Genomic DNA, 19,405 nt, shown 5'->3' with positions numbered 1-19,405 from the left:
AGAGGAATGACTTGGGCTGTGCTCCTTGGACACTGGTGGTTAAAGATTTCTGAAGACACTCTCCTGACTTTGTGCTTTGTGTAAAAGACCGCAATAGGTTGAGATCTATAGGTGTCAATATATCGTGATTGCCTCAGGGTGCCTCAACCGTCTGGTGGACTACCAAAGTTAAGGAGGATGTGGCTTCAGTCACACATTTGGAGGACCTATCTAACATCCCCACCAGCCTGCAGGGATCTCTGTGCTTTGAAGGGAGTCATCAGGATTGCTCTTTTCAAACTACTAAAGTTCCAGCTCTGCAATATTTGTTGTACTGAGAAATTTAACTCCTGGGGCCTCACTTACAAGAAAATGAGGTATTGGCATTAATGCACCAGTTTCCTTGCGCCTGTGTCAAATGCTCTTGCGACTTCATGGATGCACTGTATTCATAATACAGGGCTCCATGGTACACGGATTAACAGATGTCACATTTTGAGGCATCCTTTGGTGCAAAAGTGACGCATTGCTGGAGTTGGTCATAAAACTGAGGCAACTCCCTCAAGCGCCAGAACACATAGGCGAGCACCATTGTAAAAGCTTTGCATCAATCCTTGTGGCTGGTCTGAGCAGGCATAAGGATTTTGACAGTCGAGTCATTGAGTGACGCAGTGAAATGTAAATTTCACTGCCACTTCTACATGGCTTTTTGCATGGGAATGCCTACCATGCACGGGGCTCAACAGATTGACGCTTTGGACCCAATGTTCTGTTTGTAGATAAGGAGCAGTATGGCTCTTCGTTGTGGCTCTTCTGCGTCAAAAAAGTGACAGTGGCGGAGCAGGGGGCTTGTAAATGAGGCCCCAAAAGTAGACACAACACGCGGAGTTTTCACCCTGAGCGTGTGAGGCATTCAGCATTTTTAACTGCCCATGTACACCATTCATAGCATAGATCACGGACTTGTGAAACAAGAGCAGATGAACCAAAAGTTTGGCGAGGCAGGGCCAAACACTGACATAAGTGGTGTACTTAAACTTGTCCCTCGGGAGTCATGAGCAAGTGGAATGCTCCCAGACTGGCTGCTCATTCTCCCAGCCCTGCAGTAAGGCCACCACTGTCACTTAGGATAGGAAGCTGGAAGATTAAAAAGGAAACCACCACAGAAGTAATACAGCTCCAATGTGCAAGGAAAGCAGCAGAACTTGTCTCCTTTTCCTCTTCGCACAGTTTCCCTCCTTTCTCCATTTCCCTCATCCCGCCACCCAGTGCCCCCCTGATTTAGATAATGGAGGCTGCATTGCGATCCCATTGAGCAGGCCCTCGTGCCAGCTCCCCCTACAACAGTTCTTCTGTCCAGCTTGCCTGCAGTCTGCTACCCTCTTCTGCCGGTCTACCTGCTGCCCTCTGTTTGTGCTTCCTCTGATCTCTTGCTTTGTTTTTGCCTAACCTGCTCATTTTTCTACCCTCCATTTTGCCTTTTCTGCTTGTTTTTCTACCCTTTGTTTTTGACTTTCCTACGAAAAGAATAAATAGTTCCCTACATGGCAGTCATGTTACAGGAACAGATATAGACAAAGACGGGAAATGGCTGACTGGTTGTTGCACGAGGAGCACCAACTATGAGTGACCCTGTGGCGTAACTAAAACTGAGGGCTGATTTCTGAAGATGGAGATACTGAAAAGCAGTTTGGCAGTAGATATGGTGTATACCAGTGGCTGATGTCCACTATGCTGGCATATAAGGTTGGGCGTGTTGTCCCATGGAATGAACAAAGTATTGTTGGAGCGGGTACAAAAAGTCTGAAGTTCTTGTACTTTTCTGCACAGTGTTGCAGGTTTGTCTTTATATCATGTGGAGACCCACAGTGTTCATGTACTGTCAGCCACAGTGGAAGTGGGGCGCAGCCTGCATCATGGTGGTTCGTCTTGTGTGAGCAGACGGGTGCCTCCTGGCCAGCCTCCAGAGATTTCAGCTGTTGCAGCTTGTATATGGAACAACGTTGACAAACGGCGGCACTGCAGGTGTAGCCCATCAGGGTCTGATGAGGAATTCCTGCAGAACAATAGTAGCCCATTAAGGGCAGCACAGGAGTTGCACCCCACCATGTGCAGGTGCAGGATTAATGCAGCACCCTAGTTGCATCACAGCAAAGGCGGGTGCAAAAATCATGCAACATGTCCGTATCAGACTCACATGGGCCAATGCAGAAATCATGCAGCTCAACAGTTACAGCCCAACATAGGCCGGTGCATTTCTCAAAGGGATCTACTGAGAGAGATAGGGAGATCCACTGATGTATAAGTTGCTCCTGGTTTTGCTGTCTCTTGTCCACCCGAACGCACCCAGCTTCTCCTCTTTGACAGGCTTTTTTCAGGGCCAGGAAGACTCCTTCCCTTTCTCAGCAAGCTGCTGGCTTCTAGGCAGTAGGAGGGCCCTCTGGTCTTCCAGTAGAAAGGACAGACTTCAGGGTTTGTCCCCGATCTTCTGAGACTCTGGATGACAGGCCAATACCAGCACTAGTCACACAGTGAGTACTGAATGTGGAACTACAACACAGTATAGTGGTTTGTGTCCCACTTTTATATATAATATTCTGGACAGGGGGTGGCAATCCACTATCTCAAACTTGTGCACTAGCTAAAAGATTTTTTTCCAACTTTTCTTTGCAGACTGCTCACTAGACACAGCCTTTGTTAATGTGATGCTTCTCGCAGCAGGCAGACCTGAGGCGATCTCCAATCTAGACTTCCCACAACTTGAGCACAATCAAGTAGTGTTTCTGCACTTGGCTTTTGTCAATTTGTCTGCAGCAGTATTCAGAGACAGAAGGACATCTCTGGCCTGGAAGATTCCTTAACTATTAAAGTTGAAAATGTAACCAACCCTTAACATTCTCATCAACCAAATAGCAGTAGTCAGGAAGAAGTAATTGGCACCCCCGTGCGAACACAAGCCTTCATGGAATTTCCTAAGGTAGCCCTTTCTCCATTCTCCCCACTTCAGTGTCTAGATTGTTGTTCTCCAGCCACAGGAAAGTATATGGTATATGTTAGAATCCGGGGTCTCTGGTTGGCGTAGGTATGCACTTGCGACAAGCAGGGACCCTTTCCTCAAAGTCAGGGCAAATGATTACTCGTGAAAAATAACCCCTGCTCACCCTCTAGGTAAAGTGGCGCAGGCAGTCAGGCTAGATTCCAGAGGGCATGAGGTTAAGCAGTTAGGGTGCCCCACAATAACCACCAACCCACCACACAGACGTAAGACTATTTTATAAAAATAAAGCTCTTTATAGGTACTCTTCAAGCAGGCTTCAAAATAGTGTTTCACTTCTACAGAGGGTTCCAGCTACTTGTACTCTATGTTCCATAAGGCCACAATTCTTAAAAGGCAATTTGAGATGTAATTTCTCTTCTTTGGGGTCCGTGTGCACTGTAGCGCTGTTTGTACGCTTCGTACCGGCGTCTGTACGTGTCGTACACCACACGTACGATTCCTTCGCCTCACGCTTCCCACGTGGGCCAGCGGATGGATATTTAACCCGTACAGGCCGTACAGTCGCAAGTACGCGCCGTCCGGGCTTGGGACGAGCCTCGCTAAGCCTCACGCTTCCCGCGTGAGCAGCGTACCGGGACGGTAGCGCAGTACAGACCGTACCAAGGAGAGTACGCGTCGTACAGGGGCGCTTGGAGAGCACAGTACATTCTTTCCCGGGGAGTTTGCGGCGGCCTTGGCCGTCTTCAGAAGGGCGTCCAGCGTCGCGTTACCGTCCTGCTTGGTCAGAGGACGGCGATGCTTCGTGGGGCGCCTCAGGACTCCACGGCACACTCAAGTGGAAGGAGGGGCGGCTCGGGGGTGATTTCAGCGGCGCAGCGCTGTCTGCTTCGTCCAGACGTGGCGAACTTGCGTGGTGCTGATCCTCATGGTGATCTCTATGGCTCGGGGCCACAGAGGCTCGGGGCTTGGAATTCAACAGTCTCTTTGCGTTGCGAGCTCCGGCTCGAGGGGGCAGCAGTTCACTTTGCTCAGGCCAGGCGGGGCAGGCCGTCACGGTGCTCATAGCAGCACAGTCGGGCAGAGGTCGCGTTGCTCGGCGAGATGGGGGTCAGTGTTCGCAAATCACCAGCAGCACCATCCTTTCTTCCAGGGAGGGGTAGCGCCCACTGTTCCTGGGGCGCAGTTCAGGGGGCAAGTTCACCAGCAAGCCCTTGGAGATTGTTCACAAAGCACTAGTTGATTGCAGTCTCGGTCTTTTCCTCTCCTTCCTGCAGCAAGGCACCCACCACAGGCCAGTCTCCCAGGCTTAGACAGTACTCCTCCATGCAGCTTTCCTAGGTCCTTCTCTTCGGGCAGAGGTTCTTGGCGTAAACAGGATCTGATTTCTTAGGAGCAGGGCTCCTTTTATACACAGTTTCTTTTGTTTGTCGCCAGGGGGCCTGTGTCTTGCTCAGTCCGGTTTTGGAGCACTTTGTTGTGGTGACTATGCTCTTTCTTTTCAGTGCACAGGGTAGACATCAGCTGCTCCACAGGGGGCGGAGCCAGCATTGTGGTGGCAGAGCACAGGTCTATTCAGAGTAAAGGTGTACTCCTCCCACCCATCCTGGTGTAATCTCTCTACCCACCACCTGGCAGCCAGCCTGTCTCCTGGAATTCCCCAGCCCTGCCCCTCGCTCAAACTAGGCAGCACACACCGAGGCGAACTGAAATGGCCAAGCAAGTAAATACTAACTTTCTAAAAGTAGTATTTACAAACACAGGATATTAAAATAAACTTTACTAAAAGAGGTATTTTATTATTCTGAGTTCAGGCATACTAAACTTTCTACCATGCTCTGAGTCCGCTGGGATTATAGAGTGTAATAATTCCAGCAGCCCATTCTGGCCTATCGAGCAGGTAGCCTTCAATAGTGAAAAACGAAAATGGTGGTAATTCACTATTGGGGCATGCCGCACACATCAGGGCATGTCCTACCTTATGCCTACAATGCACCCTGCCCTGGGGCCTACCATAGGGGTGACTAATATGCAGTTAAGGGAAGGTTTAGGGACTGGCAAGTAGGTGCACTTGCGCAGTCAGCATGACAGTACCAGACCGCACGCAGGGTCTGCAATGGCAGACCCTAGACACATTTTACTAAGCCGCTTCTGTGGGTGGCACAACAAGTGCTGCAAGCCCACCAGCAGCATTTGTATTTACAAGCCCTGGCACTCCTGGTGCACTTTACTAGGGGCTGATAGTAAACCAAATAAGCCAAACATGGACACCAATCAATGTATACACTTTTCAAAGGGAGCACTTGCACCGTGGCACTGATTAGCAGTGGCACAGTGCCCTGAGCAGCTAACACCAACAAAACACATGAGGCACATCAGCAAAAAGTGGAAGGGAAACTCATGCCAAGGTGCCAGGTCTAACAGTTCACTTTCACTTTAAAAATGAATCCCATTGGATTCAACAATTAGGGTCACTCAGTCATACAGCAACGCATGTATTGCACATGCACTGCGCATGAATCTGACATACACACCATATGCCAGGGCATGGTTCTGGGTCATAACATGACAGCAAAACTTTACATGAGGGACTGGTAAGGCACCTCCTCACTGAATAAGCAAAAGATCTAGTCACACTAGAAATAACATAAAAACAGCCATATTTGCTGCATTCAGGACATACTACGAGGGCGAACATAGGCAGGGAATGCAAAGAAAGCATGGGATACACTTTTCTCAAGAGTTACACACTGGACAGCCAGCTGCTCCTCTGGCTGACCATTTAGAGGTAAACAATCTCAGAGGGGAGGCATCCACTCTAAATAGAAAGTATAGCTTCCCATCCGTTGGCGAAGTAACGTAATCCCAGAACTGCTCAAAGCCACAGACTTAAAGTCAAGAAATTAAACAAAGCGTGGTACTGACAGCCTTTAAACATCATTCACCAATGCATAGGGCCAATGCTGCAGGTTTGGGACTCTTTATAAGGGAAACTGCTAACAGCTGCAAACTCCCATACTTGGGGAATACCAAAAAATACAAAATCTCCTTGATATAGAAGAACCAAGTGGCTTTACTAAAGTTGTCAGACTCAATTACATCCTACAGCACAGTGGCATAATGGGTTTAATTGGCAAATTCTGAAGTACTCCAGATTCGCCTCCAATGCAAGAGTAGCCCACCAGCCCATTTGCTCCCATGTCCATAAATAGGTGACACAAAGAGGTGCTAGAAGGAAGAAAAGCAAGAGTTTTCAGCAATTTGTTTTCCAAACTAGGTAGTTCCTTAACATTAGAAAAGCCCCACAGTTCAGCCCCATAGAGGGCTGAACCCAGGGCCAAACCCTCATAACTGGTGAGCGCAGGTGCGATAGGTTTAAGAATTGCACCCACAATCTGTTTATGCTTTGACTTTCATAATGGTGGGCTTCCAGGACATACCAGAAGAAATCGTCACACCCAGGAAGGTGAAAGAATCCACCTTCTCAAGCGGTACACCCTCAAAGACTAAATCCCTTTTATGCAATTGTTGTGGGTTAAATGACAGTAGCTTAGTATGTGATGTATAGATCTCTAGACCATGCGCGTGGCAAAAATTAAGTGGGTGTCAAGGGAAAGAACGCGCAACCTGCAAAGTTTCACAACCTTTAACTATATGAACAAAGATTTACAATACGGTGCTTTCAACTTGGGTTTAAACACCCAAACCCTCAAAAAAAACAATCAAAGATTGATTCATGTAATTTCTTATTGTCGAAGCACACGTGAAATCAATAATAAATGTCTCTTGTAATAGCCACAAAATTATAAAATGCTTTTGTTTTTGTTTCTCTTCTATTTTCCAGTTGAATCTTCAAATTTCTTTTATTCACAAACATTCCTCCACTCCCCAAAGAAATTTGAAGATTCAACTGGAAAATAAAGAAGAGAAGCCCACACAAAGCATTTTCTAATTTTGTGGTTATTACAAGAGACCTTTATTATTGATTTCACGTGTGCTTCGACAATAAGAAATTACATGCGCGTGGCAAAGCTTGTCAAAGCGAGACAAAGGTTTCTTTAGCCTGCTCGGGGTTTTGGAGATCAATAAGGTGTTAGCGAATAAAAGGACTGGAGTTTTAACAGGGGCAAGTAGAGGGGCATCCATATCAACCTGGGACCGAAAGTGCACAATTATCTCAATATATAATGAGAACAGTGTTGGCGCCAGTACACAACCCTGGTGAACGCCTATGGAAAACTGGACCCTCAGTCAACTGGCCCTGTGCCTCCCACTTAATTCATGTAAAGTTGCCATCATCTAAACCTATCACTTTGGGATTTCCAAAGATAGAACAGAGAACCATCTCAAAGGAGGATTTTAAATTGACAAATGCCAAATAAAGGTTGCCCGTGTCAATTACTACCATCCTCCAATATACCAGGAAAAATCGAAAGGCCTGGTCAATAGAATTATTTTTGAGTAAGCCAGCTTGGAAGGGGCTAAGAACATCATTCTCAAGGATCCCATCCTGGATAGAACGCAACTACAAAAACTTTATGAAGACAGTCTATTAAACTAAAGGTCTGTAATTGCCTGGTTGGGATCTAAAACCGTTTTTATGGATCAAAAGTACTACAGCTCCATTACACGAATCCGGATGAGCGCACCCTCCGCAATAGCATTTGCAATAAGTAAGATATATCTAGGCCAAGCTTCCGTATCGGAAAGAAATTCATCAACTGGGACGCTGTCTGGCCCAGCAGCCCTGGCTCTCGTGATAGCAATTAGAGATTCGACAATATCAGATATCAAACATAGGTGTGCTATAATTTGAAGGAAATGTAGCCAGAGAAACACCCTGAGGAGAATCTGTAGTATCGTCATGATACAGGTTCTGAGAAGAACAGTTATATACTAGGGACACACTTTAGAACTATGCTTCCTCATAGGTGTACTGGAGATAGTAAAATGAGTTAGTATACATTTGGAAAAAGACTTATGAAAACAGGTAGTTCGATCTACATTAAGGGTGTGGCCTTCCTCAAGTTGTAAACTTTTTTAAGATCATTACTTATAACAGAGTATCCGGACATGTTACCACCTGGCGCCGTTTTAGTGTTGCATATCAGATGACCGTACACTGTCCCTAGTGTAAAAAATGGAACAAGGGTCCAGAAAGTGGTTGTCAGAAAGGGCCAGCATAGTCGGGGATAGGGGATTGTGGTCACTTTCTGACCTCTTTAATAAGACCATGTCAAAGACGAGTGACCACAGCCTTAAGTCGAAGGTGTAGTCACTTAGGCTTGTATAGTTTGATTCATTGAACGTGTGAGCCCCTTTGAGATCCGATTTTGTTTGGCCATTAACAGGCCTAAGTCCTAGTTCAACTTCAGCTTGTATCCATCTATTAATGGGAGGAATATCCAAGATGGGCAGCTCCTACTGTGTCCTCTTTGCTAGTTAGCTGGACAGCTTCAATAAACAGGCTAGAAAGTTGTATTAAATTACTTGCCAAGATGAGGAGATATTGGGTCTCTAGTTGGCAGTGATTTATCACCCTGTCCAAGCAGGGACCCTCACTGTAGTCAGGGTAAGTAGGGTACACACCTGAGAGAAACCCTGCTCACCCCCTTGGTAGCTTGGCACAGAGCAGTCAGGCTTATTCTAGAGGCAATTAATAAAGTATTTGTACACACAGTGACAACACAAATGCACTCCACACCAGTTTAGAAAAAAAGCCAGTATTCATCTGAGTAAAACAAGACCAAAATGTCAAATATCCATAATACACAAAGCTGGATACTAATTTTCAAAGATTAAAAGCAGTTCTAGTGCTTAAACACAATAGCTTCACAGTTTAGTTCCAACCGCAACGGAGCACCTGCTGGCTTGTGAGTCACATTGACACCGGTTACAGTACCTTGAAAAACGATGAGAAACAAAGCTTTGCATGGTGCCAGGGAGGTGAGGCATAACTGAAGAAGGTGCAGCGTCAGTTCCTTACTGCTACAGGGGAAGTTCCTTACTTCTAGGCAAGTGAAGTGATCTGGTGTTTCCTTACTGTTGCAGGGAAGGTGATATGGCATTGGTGGTGAGGCGTCTGTTCCTTACAATGGTGCGGGGTCGAGGAAGGTCAAGCTGCGAGGCATTGACTTTGCAGTGTGGCTGTCACACTGCGGGGCCACAGGTGCTGCGGTGGAGTTGGGTGTCGCGGACATTAGTGACACGGAATTCGGAACTCGCGCTGTGGCGGGAGCTCAGGAGCGATGCTGTGGCATCATGCCTGAGTTGTAAGGCGCAGTCATTGCACTTGAGCAGAGACCAAGGCTCTGCTGCCGGCAGCCGTGCTGTATCGAAGAGTGGCACTGGGTCTGAAGTCACACTGTAAGACAGTGTACCAGTTTCATCTTGATGAACGCAGCAAACTAACTTCCAACGGCCCGGGAACTGGATGTGGGGCCACTTGGCAAGAAAGGACTCCCACCAGAAGAGCCCAGCTGCTGCAGGTGAACTCTTTGCTGCCCCTGAGACTTCTTAACAGAAGGCAAGCTTAACTCCATCCGGAGAATCTTGGAACAGGATGTAAAAAGCAAAGTCCAGTCCTTTCACTCCCAGGACAGAAGCAGCAAGTAGCAGGCCAAAGCAGCAAAGCAAACCGTAACGTATCAGTTCCGCCTGACAGCTATGTAGCTCTTTTTCCTTGCAAAATGTCCTCAACCTATAAGTATTTTGAGTGCATGGTGACAGAGGTCCAGTACTTCTACCAATCTGAACCTTTGAAGTAGGAAAACTTCAAAGGAAAGTCTTTGTAGTGTATAAGACCATGCCCTTCCATACCCTGGCTCCAGACACTACAGGGTGATGGAAACTGCTTTGTGTGAGGACAGGCACAGTCCTATTCAAGTGTCTGTGCCTACTCCTCCCACCACTCTGGCTCGGGAAGACCCATCGGCCTGATGATGGGCCATCCGATTATGCAGGGCACACCTACGCTCCCTTTGTATGACTGTCGAGTGAATGCACAAACAGCCCAACTGTCATCCTGACACATGTTTATTCTGACAAGCAGGGGTACAGAATGGTTAAAGCAAGAAAATGCCAACTTTCTAAAAGTGGCATTTTCGGACCTGAAATTTAAAAGCCAACTTTACTAAAAGATATATTTTTTAATTGTTAGTTCAGAGACAAAACTTTAATTTTCTATCAGTACCCAATTGGAAGATGCACTTGTAAGATGTTACAAGGCAGCTTCAATTCTAACCTATGGTGAAAAACGAAATCGCCTGGTCTGTGGATACGATCCACAGACCATGTCTCTTGAAACAAACCGATGTTGTGATCCTCAATAAGTCTGTCCCAATCGGAGATGACCACTCTGGATCTAAGTCCAGCAGCTATGTTCCAGGAGACCAGGTATGGCATAGTGGGTTTCACTGTTGCAGATGCCTGAATTAAGCCATGTTCTTGAATAGGCTCTATTGTGGTGTGCATGTCACTAATAATAGATGAATAAGTCTCGAATATTTGAAACCGCAGGATTTGGCTCGGAACTAGTGAGCGAGTTGGGGGTTAAGCCAGGCCTCGGGTAATCTGGGACATAGTAAAGGTCAGATGCCCCACTTACATCTAATGTAAGCGTAAGAAGGATAGCATTGGCAATGGCTGTTTGGTGGGCGTGCAGATTGCACCCCAGATTAAATCAATATCACCAAGACGTGAGGTGCTGGTTGAAGAAACCAAACCAGACTGTTGCATAGAGCAGGTATTGTGGACCAGCTCAGAATACTTGACCTGGATGGTTGAATGGCTTGGGTGACAAGTCCTGATATCAAAAGCCACCATATTGTCACCCATGGCCTTGCCCCTAAAAGGTTAATTCAACCATGTCATATTTAGAATTGGCATTGACTAATCTTTTGGCACAAATATCACCTCTAAGAGCGCTATAAACCTGTCTATTTTTCTCTCCTTGTTTGGTGGACCTTTATTAGTTGCATGAGAGGTTAAGAGGAGTAAACCTAAATTGCACATCACAATAACAATGTAACCAATTAGTCACACGATAAGGATGGGACTACTGAACAAATTGAAAGGGTTTTATTACAGACTCTGAAACAAACTGATGTAGATGGGTCTCAAAAGCCTGTTATAGACATATAGGTTTACAAAAATCAATCCAATTCTCCTGATGTCATGCAGTCTAAACAATCGGAGCACACCAAAAACTCGGTGGCTGTAATACAGAAGATATGAGAGAATCTGAAGGTATATTTGGAGAATTTCGTTGCCCTGCCTAGTCATTTGTACCTCTAATAAAATCTAACTTAGCCTACTCTATACTATCTTCCGCATAACCCTAGTAAACTATGGGAAGCGAGGAACAGGTTTCAGCTGGAGTCTTTCGTAAAAGTACTCCAAATCTAGAGTATGGCATGAAGCTACACAGTGGAAGGAATTGCTTAAGAGGTCTGTACCTCGTGAAATCCTATAGGTCTCTGCTATCTAACGATACAACCTCTATTAGCACAGATAGCATTCAAGGTACCCAGTGTCATTTTCTAGTACATTTCCATTGTTCTCTGTAGAAGTTAGCAACATCCAGTTCTTCTCCCATACTTCCAATGCAACCAATTTGATTGGCCTTGAGTGTCCCATCTCCAGCCCGAGAACTCAGCTTCCACCTCATTAGCACATCTTCTGCTTGCCAAGAATTCCTCCCGTACCTTACTATTGCTACAAACAACAATCAATGCCTTGCTCTAACTACTGAAGCCTTGTATCAGCACCTGCAGAGGAGAGAACATTCAAGAAAACCATACTCGCATGAAAGTTGAACATTAAAATTCAGAAGCTTAAGGCCTGTGTTTATGCTAAATTTGCATGGCAGTTAGAGTGCGCTTAACGTTTGAATATATGTGCACACATTCATATTCAATACATATATGAAATCATGTAGAATAAATCAGGACTACATCTTGTGTTACATTTTAAACATTTCTAGAACTATAAAAAAGAACTAAATTTCTAGTCCCCATTAGAATGCACACATTAAAGGATTATCATGTACTTTTCAGAAATACACTCAAAATCCCTCTTGTGTATTTGAAAGTTAGAACACACGAAATAAGAAGAAATGTTAATTTACGTAACATAAATAAGTGACATGTAAGGGCGGAGCCAAATTAAGCGGCTCCATCTCGAATGACTGCCTCTGACATGCAGGATTCAATGGTTCACTTTATTTTTGTTGGAATCCTCCCCTTCATAGCTAGCGTGTCGAATCAACTTGGGTACATTGGTCATCTTAATGGAATCTGTGGGAGTATTGCTGTTATGGCTGGAGCACAAGCTAGCCTAGGACAGCCATGAGGCATCCTGTAAGAAAGAGGCCTGTCGGATATAACGCGATCAACCTGAACGCTAGGGAACGGTCTCCAAGTGTGCTAGTAGCTTGTCTGCATTGCATCGATGCCCACATGGCCACAGACCTAACAGACCACCAACCCTGGTTTATAGGGTGGGAAAACCCGTAGCTGATTTATATGGCACAGCTGAAGATGGAATAACAAGTGAGTAAAGATTCTTGGCCATTCTTGACAATATGCTGCATTGTCACTGTTTTAAAGAATTAGACAAAAGTAGAATCATTGACTTTAATTCCCCCCCCCCCCCCACCTCAGCCTTTAGATCTTATATAAACAAAATATAGTGTCTGTTCAGTACTAAAAAAGGCAGACAAGGTAGGTGCAGGAGTGATACACTTGGAAATGTCAGAGGCCTGTTTCTTTTGTCAAGACACACAACGGCTCAAAGCGATTACTACATGGACAAACATAGTTGGAGGAGAGCCACAGAGCCAAATATCTCTGAAGATCATTCAGAAGGTTTTTGAGGCTTGTCTGATATGGTAGCTATAAGCCCCTGCATTGATGATCTCTTAAAAATCCCTGGTATTGCTTTTGCTTGCTCTGGGGATTGGAAGTGGGTGGGCTGGTGGTACACAATGAGAGAGGTTGAAGCTGGAGCAAATACTGCCTCGCATTCGACCAAGTTGTCAATCCTATCAATGACACAATTCTCACCAGCAGATTCATTTTTTATTTTCTTTATGGTTGTTTTGTTTTACTGGGGCCATTACCTCCCTCCATAACCTTTCTTTTACCCATAATCAATAATTACTTAGTGGTTTATCAAAAATAGACCCTCCCACCAAGATTAGCACAATATTGTCCCAGAAGCAGCACTTGAGTTTAAGTGACATGTCAACAAGTTGTAAGGCATAGTGAACGAATATGGCACGTAGTCCTGTTCAGAGATGTGTGGAACACCATTCAAGAGGTGGTCCTGCCCAGCCTCCTCCGGGCACCCCGCGCATGTCCCATGTCCCATGCAGCGAGACCACGCTGCGCTTTCTAGCACTGTCAGATAAAGATGAGGCAGCTAAGGTTAGGGGCACTTCACCCAACACAATCCCAGCCCCCTCTCAGTGGAATGACTCACTTCAGCAGCACTTCAGGGGCTGGAACGAACACTGCCAGGCCACCAATACAGAGACCATGGCTTGCTTTCTAGCGCTGTCAGATGAGGATGAGGCAGCAAGGGTTAATAGGACATGTGGTCCCCAGCAACCCAGGCATTGGTTGCATCACCTGATGCATCATTTCACTGAGAGGCAGCCTGAGCCTGTATTTCAGCAGAGTTCCAAGAGCTGGAAAAAATTTGACAGGCCCTTTTTCACGACTATTGTATCATATTTGTAATTTCATTTGTATCGCACTTACTACCCTGACCAGGTCCTCAAGCACTTTACAGTGGGCAGCACTCTACACCCGATATCATGGTTTGTGTTTATTTTAATGGTTCTCATTAGTGGTTACTGATATTAGTCTTATTTGTATGAGTTTAAGTTTAAGTTAAAAGGAGTATGGTGAGATCATTAGTGTGAGCTTATGCAAATGGAGGTAGGGTAAGTCAACAGGCTAGAGGATGGTATCTATTGTTAGATTGAATGAATGCTTTCACATAAGGATAGTTTGTGATTTGTGAAAAGAGGCAGTGAGTTTCCAGAAATATAGTAGGAGTGAGCCAAACAGGCATGCAGCAGAGTAGCCTATACTGAAACATTAAGGGATGCAGAGGATGGAGGACAAGAAGCAGATCATTTGATAGAAAGGAACTATCAATAAAAGTTCAAGGACCATTCCATGTAGGGTTTTATGAATATAGTAAAGGAGGAGACTCTTTGAAATAGCGTGCAATCTTAGGATGTTTGAAGTTTTGAGTTTTCCACTCAAGTTGCAGGAATCCGCAGAGTGGTTTAAAACCGGCACAATGAGACAGGCATACAATAGAGTAGTCTATACTTGAACAACAAGGCCTGCAGGATATGAAGGGCTAGGAGTCCAAGTTCTCCACCCAGCCACCATTTATAAATATATCCCTTAACCGATGGTTTCCCTCCGTCTGGAAATAACGAAATACCAGTCCTGCCTGGAACTCTCTTGAGTTTAAGACTGGTTTCAACAACTCTTCCTTTTCTCAAATAGAAAGATGTTGCTCCAGAAGTTGGAGAGCTCAAGAGTGAAAAACCAAATTGGGCCTCTTTTGCTCCATTGGCAAAGTCTCCGCTCTGACCAGTTCTTGTTCCTGTAAGAAGAAAACTATGACTGTCTCACCAGTTGCGCCAGTGTTCTGGAAAATTGTACCTGGAACCCTCAAGCATTTGTAGCCTCTTTTGCAAACAGTTGTAACTTATAAAACCGTTTTGTTTTTTCTCCCATCTCTAATTGAGAAAAATGAATGAGGTTCACCATTATAAACTCCTATGATGTTTCCTGAATCGCACACCGAGCCTCTCTTAGCATGTGACTTGCATGCTGGCTCCATTCCGAGACACTCTTGACCTATGATGTACACCTCTGACTTGTATGCCTGCCAGAAACAATCTAACCTTTTTGATCCTCTTGAAATTTCGCCCAGAATGTAGCCACCAACTTCACCAAACCAGGGGCATTCCACACCAAGGGAATTGTGCGCCTGTTTATCAATTATGATTCTTTGTATTCTGAGTTTACAAACAAACCTTTTCAGCAGGAACCCGCCCGTGACCTACGATAGAATGGTAGCTATCATTTAATCATGGCACTCCTACAAGGCCCTAAATGACCGGGAACCAGCATATATTAACCACCACCTGAACTTTCAACTCCCTTGCTCACACACCCACATTCACCGAAGCCACTGCGGAGGTCATTCCGTCTCCTTGCCTACCCCTCCTCCTATGATCACCTTTCCTGGAGGAATTTAGAAGGGGATTCAAGACCTGGTTTTTTTTTTTCAGCTAAGACCAGCATACCACAGTGCCCAGATACCAGGGGTAAAGAGCAGTGCTTTATAAATGATTGCTTGAAGTTAAAAAAAAAAACTTGTTCCTGTGATGGAAATCTTCTACCTCTTGCAAACACTGGTCCCGAGATTCCTTCCAGTTTAAGTCTGTCTTCCCTTTCTAGACTTATGCTGTGATCACCAGCTGCTGCAACTTCAAAACGCTCCTTAGAGACAGATTGCATGCTCTGAGCAGGACAGGGATTTTATGGAAATTTGGATTTCCCAGGGGTCACCTCCTCCCTTTTCATAGAAGGCCTGGGTAGCAGACGTGCAAGACTTTTATTTCTCCACATTCAAGAAAAATACCTTCTTGAGGCATTCAAAACAATCCAAATGGAGCACAGATCCTCTCCTCAGTGTCATTCTGATTGTGCACACTATAATTGCTCTACACTGTGGCAACATTTGACTCACCAGGATTTTCTTTATTTGGAATGGGAGGGAGTGAGGCCTTAGCACATCTTTCACCACTGTGAGCTGCTCATTGTACAATTACATCTTGTTTCTTGGTGATATCAAAGCTTCTCTGAGCTATCCCAGCCATCCAGGTACTGTGCTTCTGTTATTGCAGTATGTGACATCCAGGTCAAGGGCAAATCTTTTCAACACAGCACAAGGTACTGAAATATTACCCATTGCACATCAAAGGAACCAAACTGCAACTATATACTGTGGTTTACTATGTAGGCCAAAACCAGCCAGACAAATTCCCTTGTGTTCACCCCATGACAGAAGGGCATCTATAGCACAGTAGTCATCAACACTACAAGGTTGACTGCTAAGAGAACCATATCGCGGTGTGACACTAATCTGAGAAAAAAAAGCACAGCACAACCTTTCTGCCTTCAAGGGGTTCACACTTAGTCTGACCTGCTGAAGCACACTCAGTGAAGTGGTGGAAACATGCACACATGGGAGAAGAGGAACTCTCAGCCACTCCAATCAGTCTTGCATGCACAGGAGGAAGCAGCGTAGTGAAACATCCCTTCTAATTGCCAGTTCTCACGGCATGGATATTGACCTGCACCCTGTCAGTTCAGCCCTACCGGAATGCTCCAGTCCCAAATATATCTTGTGCCCCATGCCGGGGCATGGCCTATGACTGGAAGAACAGGTACACACTGCAAGGGTGGAAACCGAGTTGAAGCATGCAGTACATCACTAAGAGGCAAAGACAGGCTAAAACGGATTCGTTTAGATATGACTTCTTTGACACACATCCTTGCCTCTACGATATGGCGCCTTAGTTTACAGATTTATGTGGAACTATAACTGTGAATGTTTGAATAAAAACACACATACATTTCCATTAAAATACAACTGCAACGTCCAATGAACATGCTATGCAAAACAGGCTGCCTAGCACCACACACAAACTTCGCACTATGGGGTAGAGGTACGTAGCCTAGTCCAGCCTTGTTTATTTTGAAGGTTTTGTATAGCGCGAACAAGGCCCTTACGGGTAGCCGAGCGCTTTACAGGGTAGATGTAAGTAAAACAAACCAGCACAGAAAAATATAGGTGAATCTCATACAAACAGATGACTTCTAACTAGCAAATATATTACAGGTAAATATAAAAAGCTCAGGTATGTTGTCATGAGAATAGCTTTCACTTTTCTGAAGAATGCAGTAGGATTCTTGTTTCTGGGGGCAAAGCATTCCAAATCCTGGGAGCCATTCCGGAGAAGGACTGGTTGTATGTTTTCTACTTGACAAATCATTGCGGTTTCAGTGGAAGATTATTGGAGCTCCTGGTGGATCTATTCCCACAAGAGCACCAGCTTCTGAGCTAGAGAACTCAGTTTTGTCATGTAGTGCCTTGTGTGTCATGCAAGCGATTTTCAGATGAATTCTAGCCTCGAAAGGTCAACAGTTGAGGGCTCGAAGGTCAGGGGAGATGGATCTTAGATCATGTTATACCAAAATTATGCCTGCTTGATGCAAAGTGGTTCAAAACACTATCTGCACTACAAGCACTATTTGTGCCAAGGGGACATGCTCTAACTTTGTCTCTAGAAAGATCATACAACATACCACAATAGTCAAAATATTAATCAGTGTCTTACGCCACTGACACATTATGCCCACTTTTGATTGCCTGGGATAGAATATCACAGAACCAAGGTTTTACGACCTTTCATAGATGTCCACATCTTTGGTGGGCATACATTATTTGGACAACTAATTTAAGTGGGACAATGGGGTCTGTCACATGTTGAGTGATGTTTCACTGAGGACAACTTTCCTGACCTGCAAGCAAGATCTAACTATTGACAAGACTGAAAGCTTATATCACCGCAGACTGTCACTGTGCATTATCTTCAGTCAACAGAGGCAGACACAAGAGATCTAATGCCATTTGAAAATATTTTCTGAACATACATTACTACAACAAGAATGAAAATATTCATGAGGTACGGAGTCACATTAACTCCTATACGGTCATGTATGGCCAGGTGGGGAAAATATTGGGGGATTGAATAACACATGAACAAAAGCAAATATTATGGAGAAGCATACAGGAAAGGATATGCAGTGTTCAAAATAGACCTAGTACAAAATGATGTTGATATGGAACACTCCATGTACTCACACACATGTCTAATTTTCAACGAATAATGCTAGCAACTGTTTTGGAGAGGAACAAACCAGGTCTGGTAGCAGTGTCTGATATTAGAAAAAACACTCCTGCAGAGGGACAGGGGTTCTGTATTCAGAACAAAATGGCACTGAGATTGGGAGTGCAGAGATTGACATCTGCTGTCCCTTTCAGGCCTTCATCCTTGCATTAACAGAATCCTGGTTCATTAATATTGGGGCTATTTCTGTGAACCCTGCTATATGCCCATTTAGTGCTACATCAGATGTGTTCATCCCAGTGCACAATGTCTGGTCTCAAATCAGTCCGTAAAAACATGTATGGACTGCTTTAATACCCAACAAAGAATACATGAGGCCATTAGTTCCTCAGACAAATCACTTTATTGTATATGATTTCGGGCTTTATCATAACCAACAATTAGAAATCATGGGAAGGTGTATGAAAGTTACATAAGTGGTGTAGGGTGAAAACTGTTCACTCGTATTGCCATACAAGTTTAAACCACCTAAAACATGTACAACTGTTGCATCCTATGTAGTATAGGATATCTACTCTTAATGTGTCCCCTTAAATGATTCTTCCTATGGAGTTTTGATGGAAATTGAAACTATGGTCTTGCGTCATTATTTTTCTCTTCTTTCTTTAGTTTAGTGTACCAGCTAATGCAACTACCTACGTCTGCGCATTCATACCATTGCCACAAGTGACTCAGAAACATCACATCTATAAGGTAAATTTCTAATTGTACGAAATGGCCAATGTTCTAGGAATCCCTGTACACATGCAGGTGACTTCCTACCTCGTAATACAGTGTTTCAAGAAATGGGGATTCCTGCTATTGACCTTTATTGATCTAGGGACTCAGTGACGTTATTGACTGTGCATAACCACCTTAGCTGCAAATTATTTCTTCTTGCGCAAGTACACAACTACATTTGTGGGAGTGCCAGTATATATTATAAAGAATGAGTACATGCGCTTCATCCTGAAAACAATAGACATCGAACACAGGGGTTTAATACCTGTCCGCATGGACATTGGTTGGTCTGGCACTGGTCACTTCAAAAATTGACTACTGTAATGCACTTTATCTGGGCACGAACAATAGCCTTGCAGCCAAACTTCAGCTAATGCAGAATATGCTGGCTAGGATCACCCTGCACATTCCTTGACATCAGTGCCCAAAGGACTGATCTACACTGGCTTCCTATACAAAGCATATTCGTTTCAAGGCACTCTGTATTGTACACAAGGCCCTCCACCAGACTAACCTGGAAAGAATCAAGGTGATCCATTGGTATTCCCCTAGAAGAAATATTAGCTCATCCCACCAATGTGGTTACTGTGCCCAGAGTCCGAAAGAAGAGATGAGGTAGAGCCTTCTCGGTCGCTGCAGTTCGACTGTGGAACTCCTTCCTCATCACCTGAATAGTATTAAATGCATCCTCTCTTCAGAAA

The 19,405-nt window shown here is 44.7% G+C and overlaps 1 protein-coding gene across 1 annotated transcript in view; it reads left to right on the top strand.

Annotated features, from left to right (window-relative positions):
• Positions 1-19,405, top strand: part of LOC146813101 (putative DBH-like monooxygenase protein 2) — a 138,608-nt gene that overhangs the window by 53,203 nt on the left and 66,000 nt on the right. Inside the window, exon 4 of the mRNA XM_085620075.1 lies at positions 18,594-18,677. Within this exon, the coding sequence (XP_085476201.1) occupies positions 18,594-18,677 (84 nt within the window). The remainder of the gene's footprint in view (positions 1-18,593; positions 18,678-19,405) is intronic.

The sequence above is a fragment of the Triturus cristatus genome, chromosome 7 (assembly GCF_964204655.1).
Source record: "Triturus cristatus chromosome 7, aTriCri1.1, whole genome shotgun sequence".
NCBI classification, from domain to species: domain Eukaryota; kingdom Metazoa; phylum Chordata; class Amphibia; order Caudata; family Salamandridae; genus Triturus; species Triturus cristatus.
Note: the sequence above shows the minus strand (reverse complement) of the source record. Positions and strands in the feature narration are given on the sequence as shown.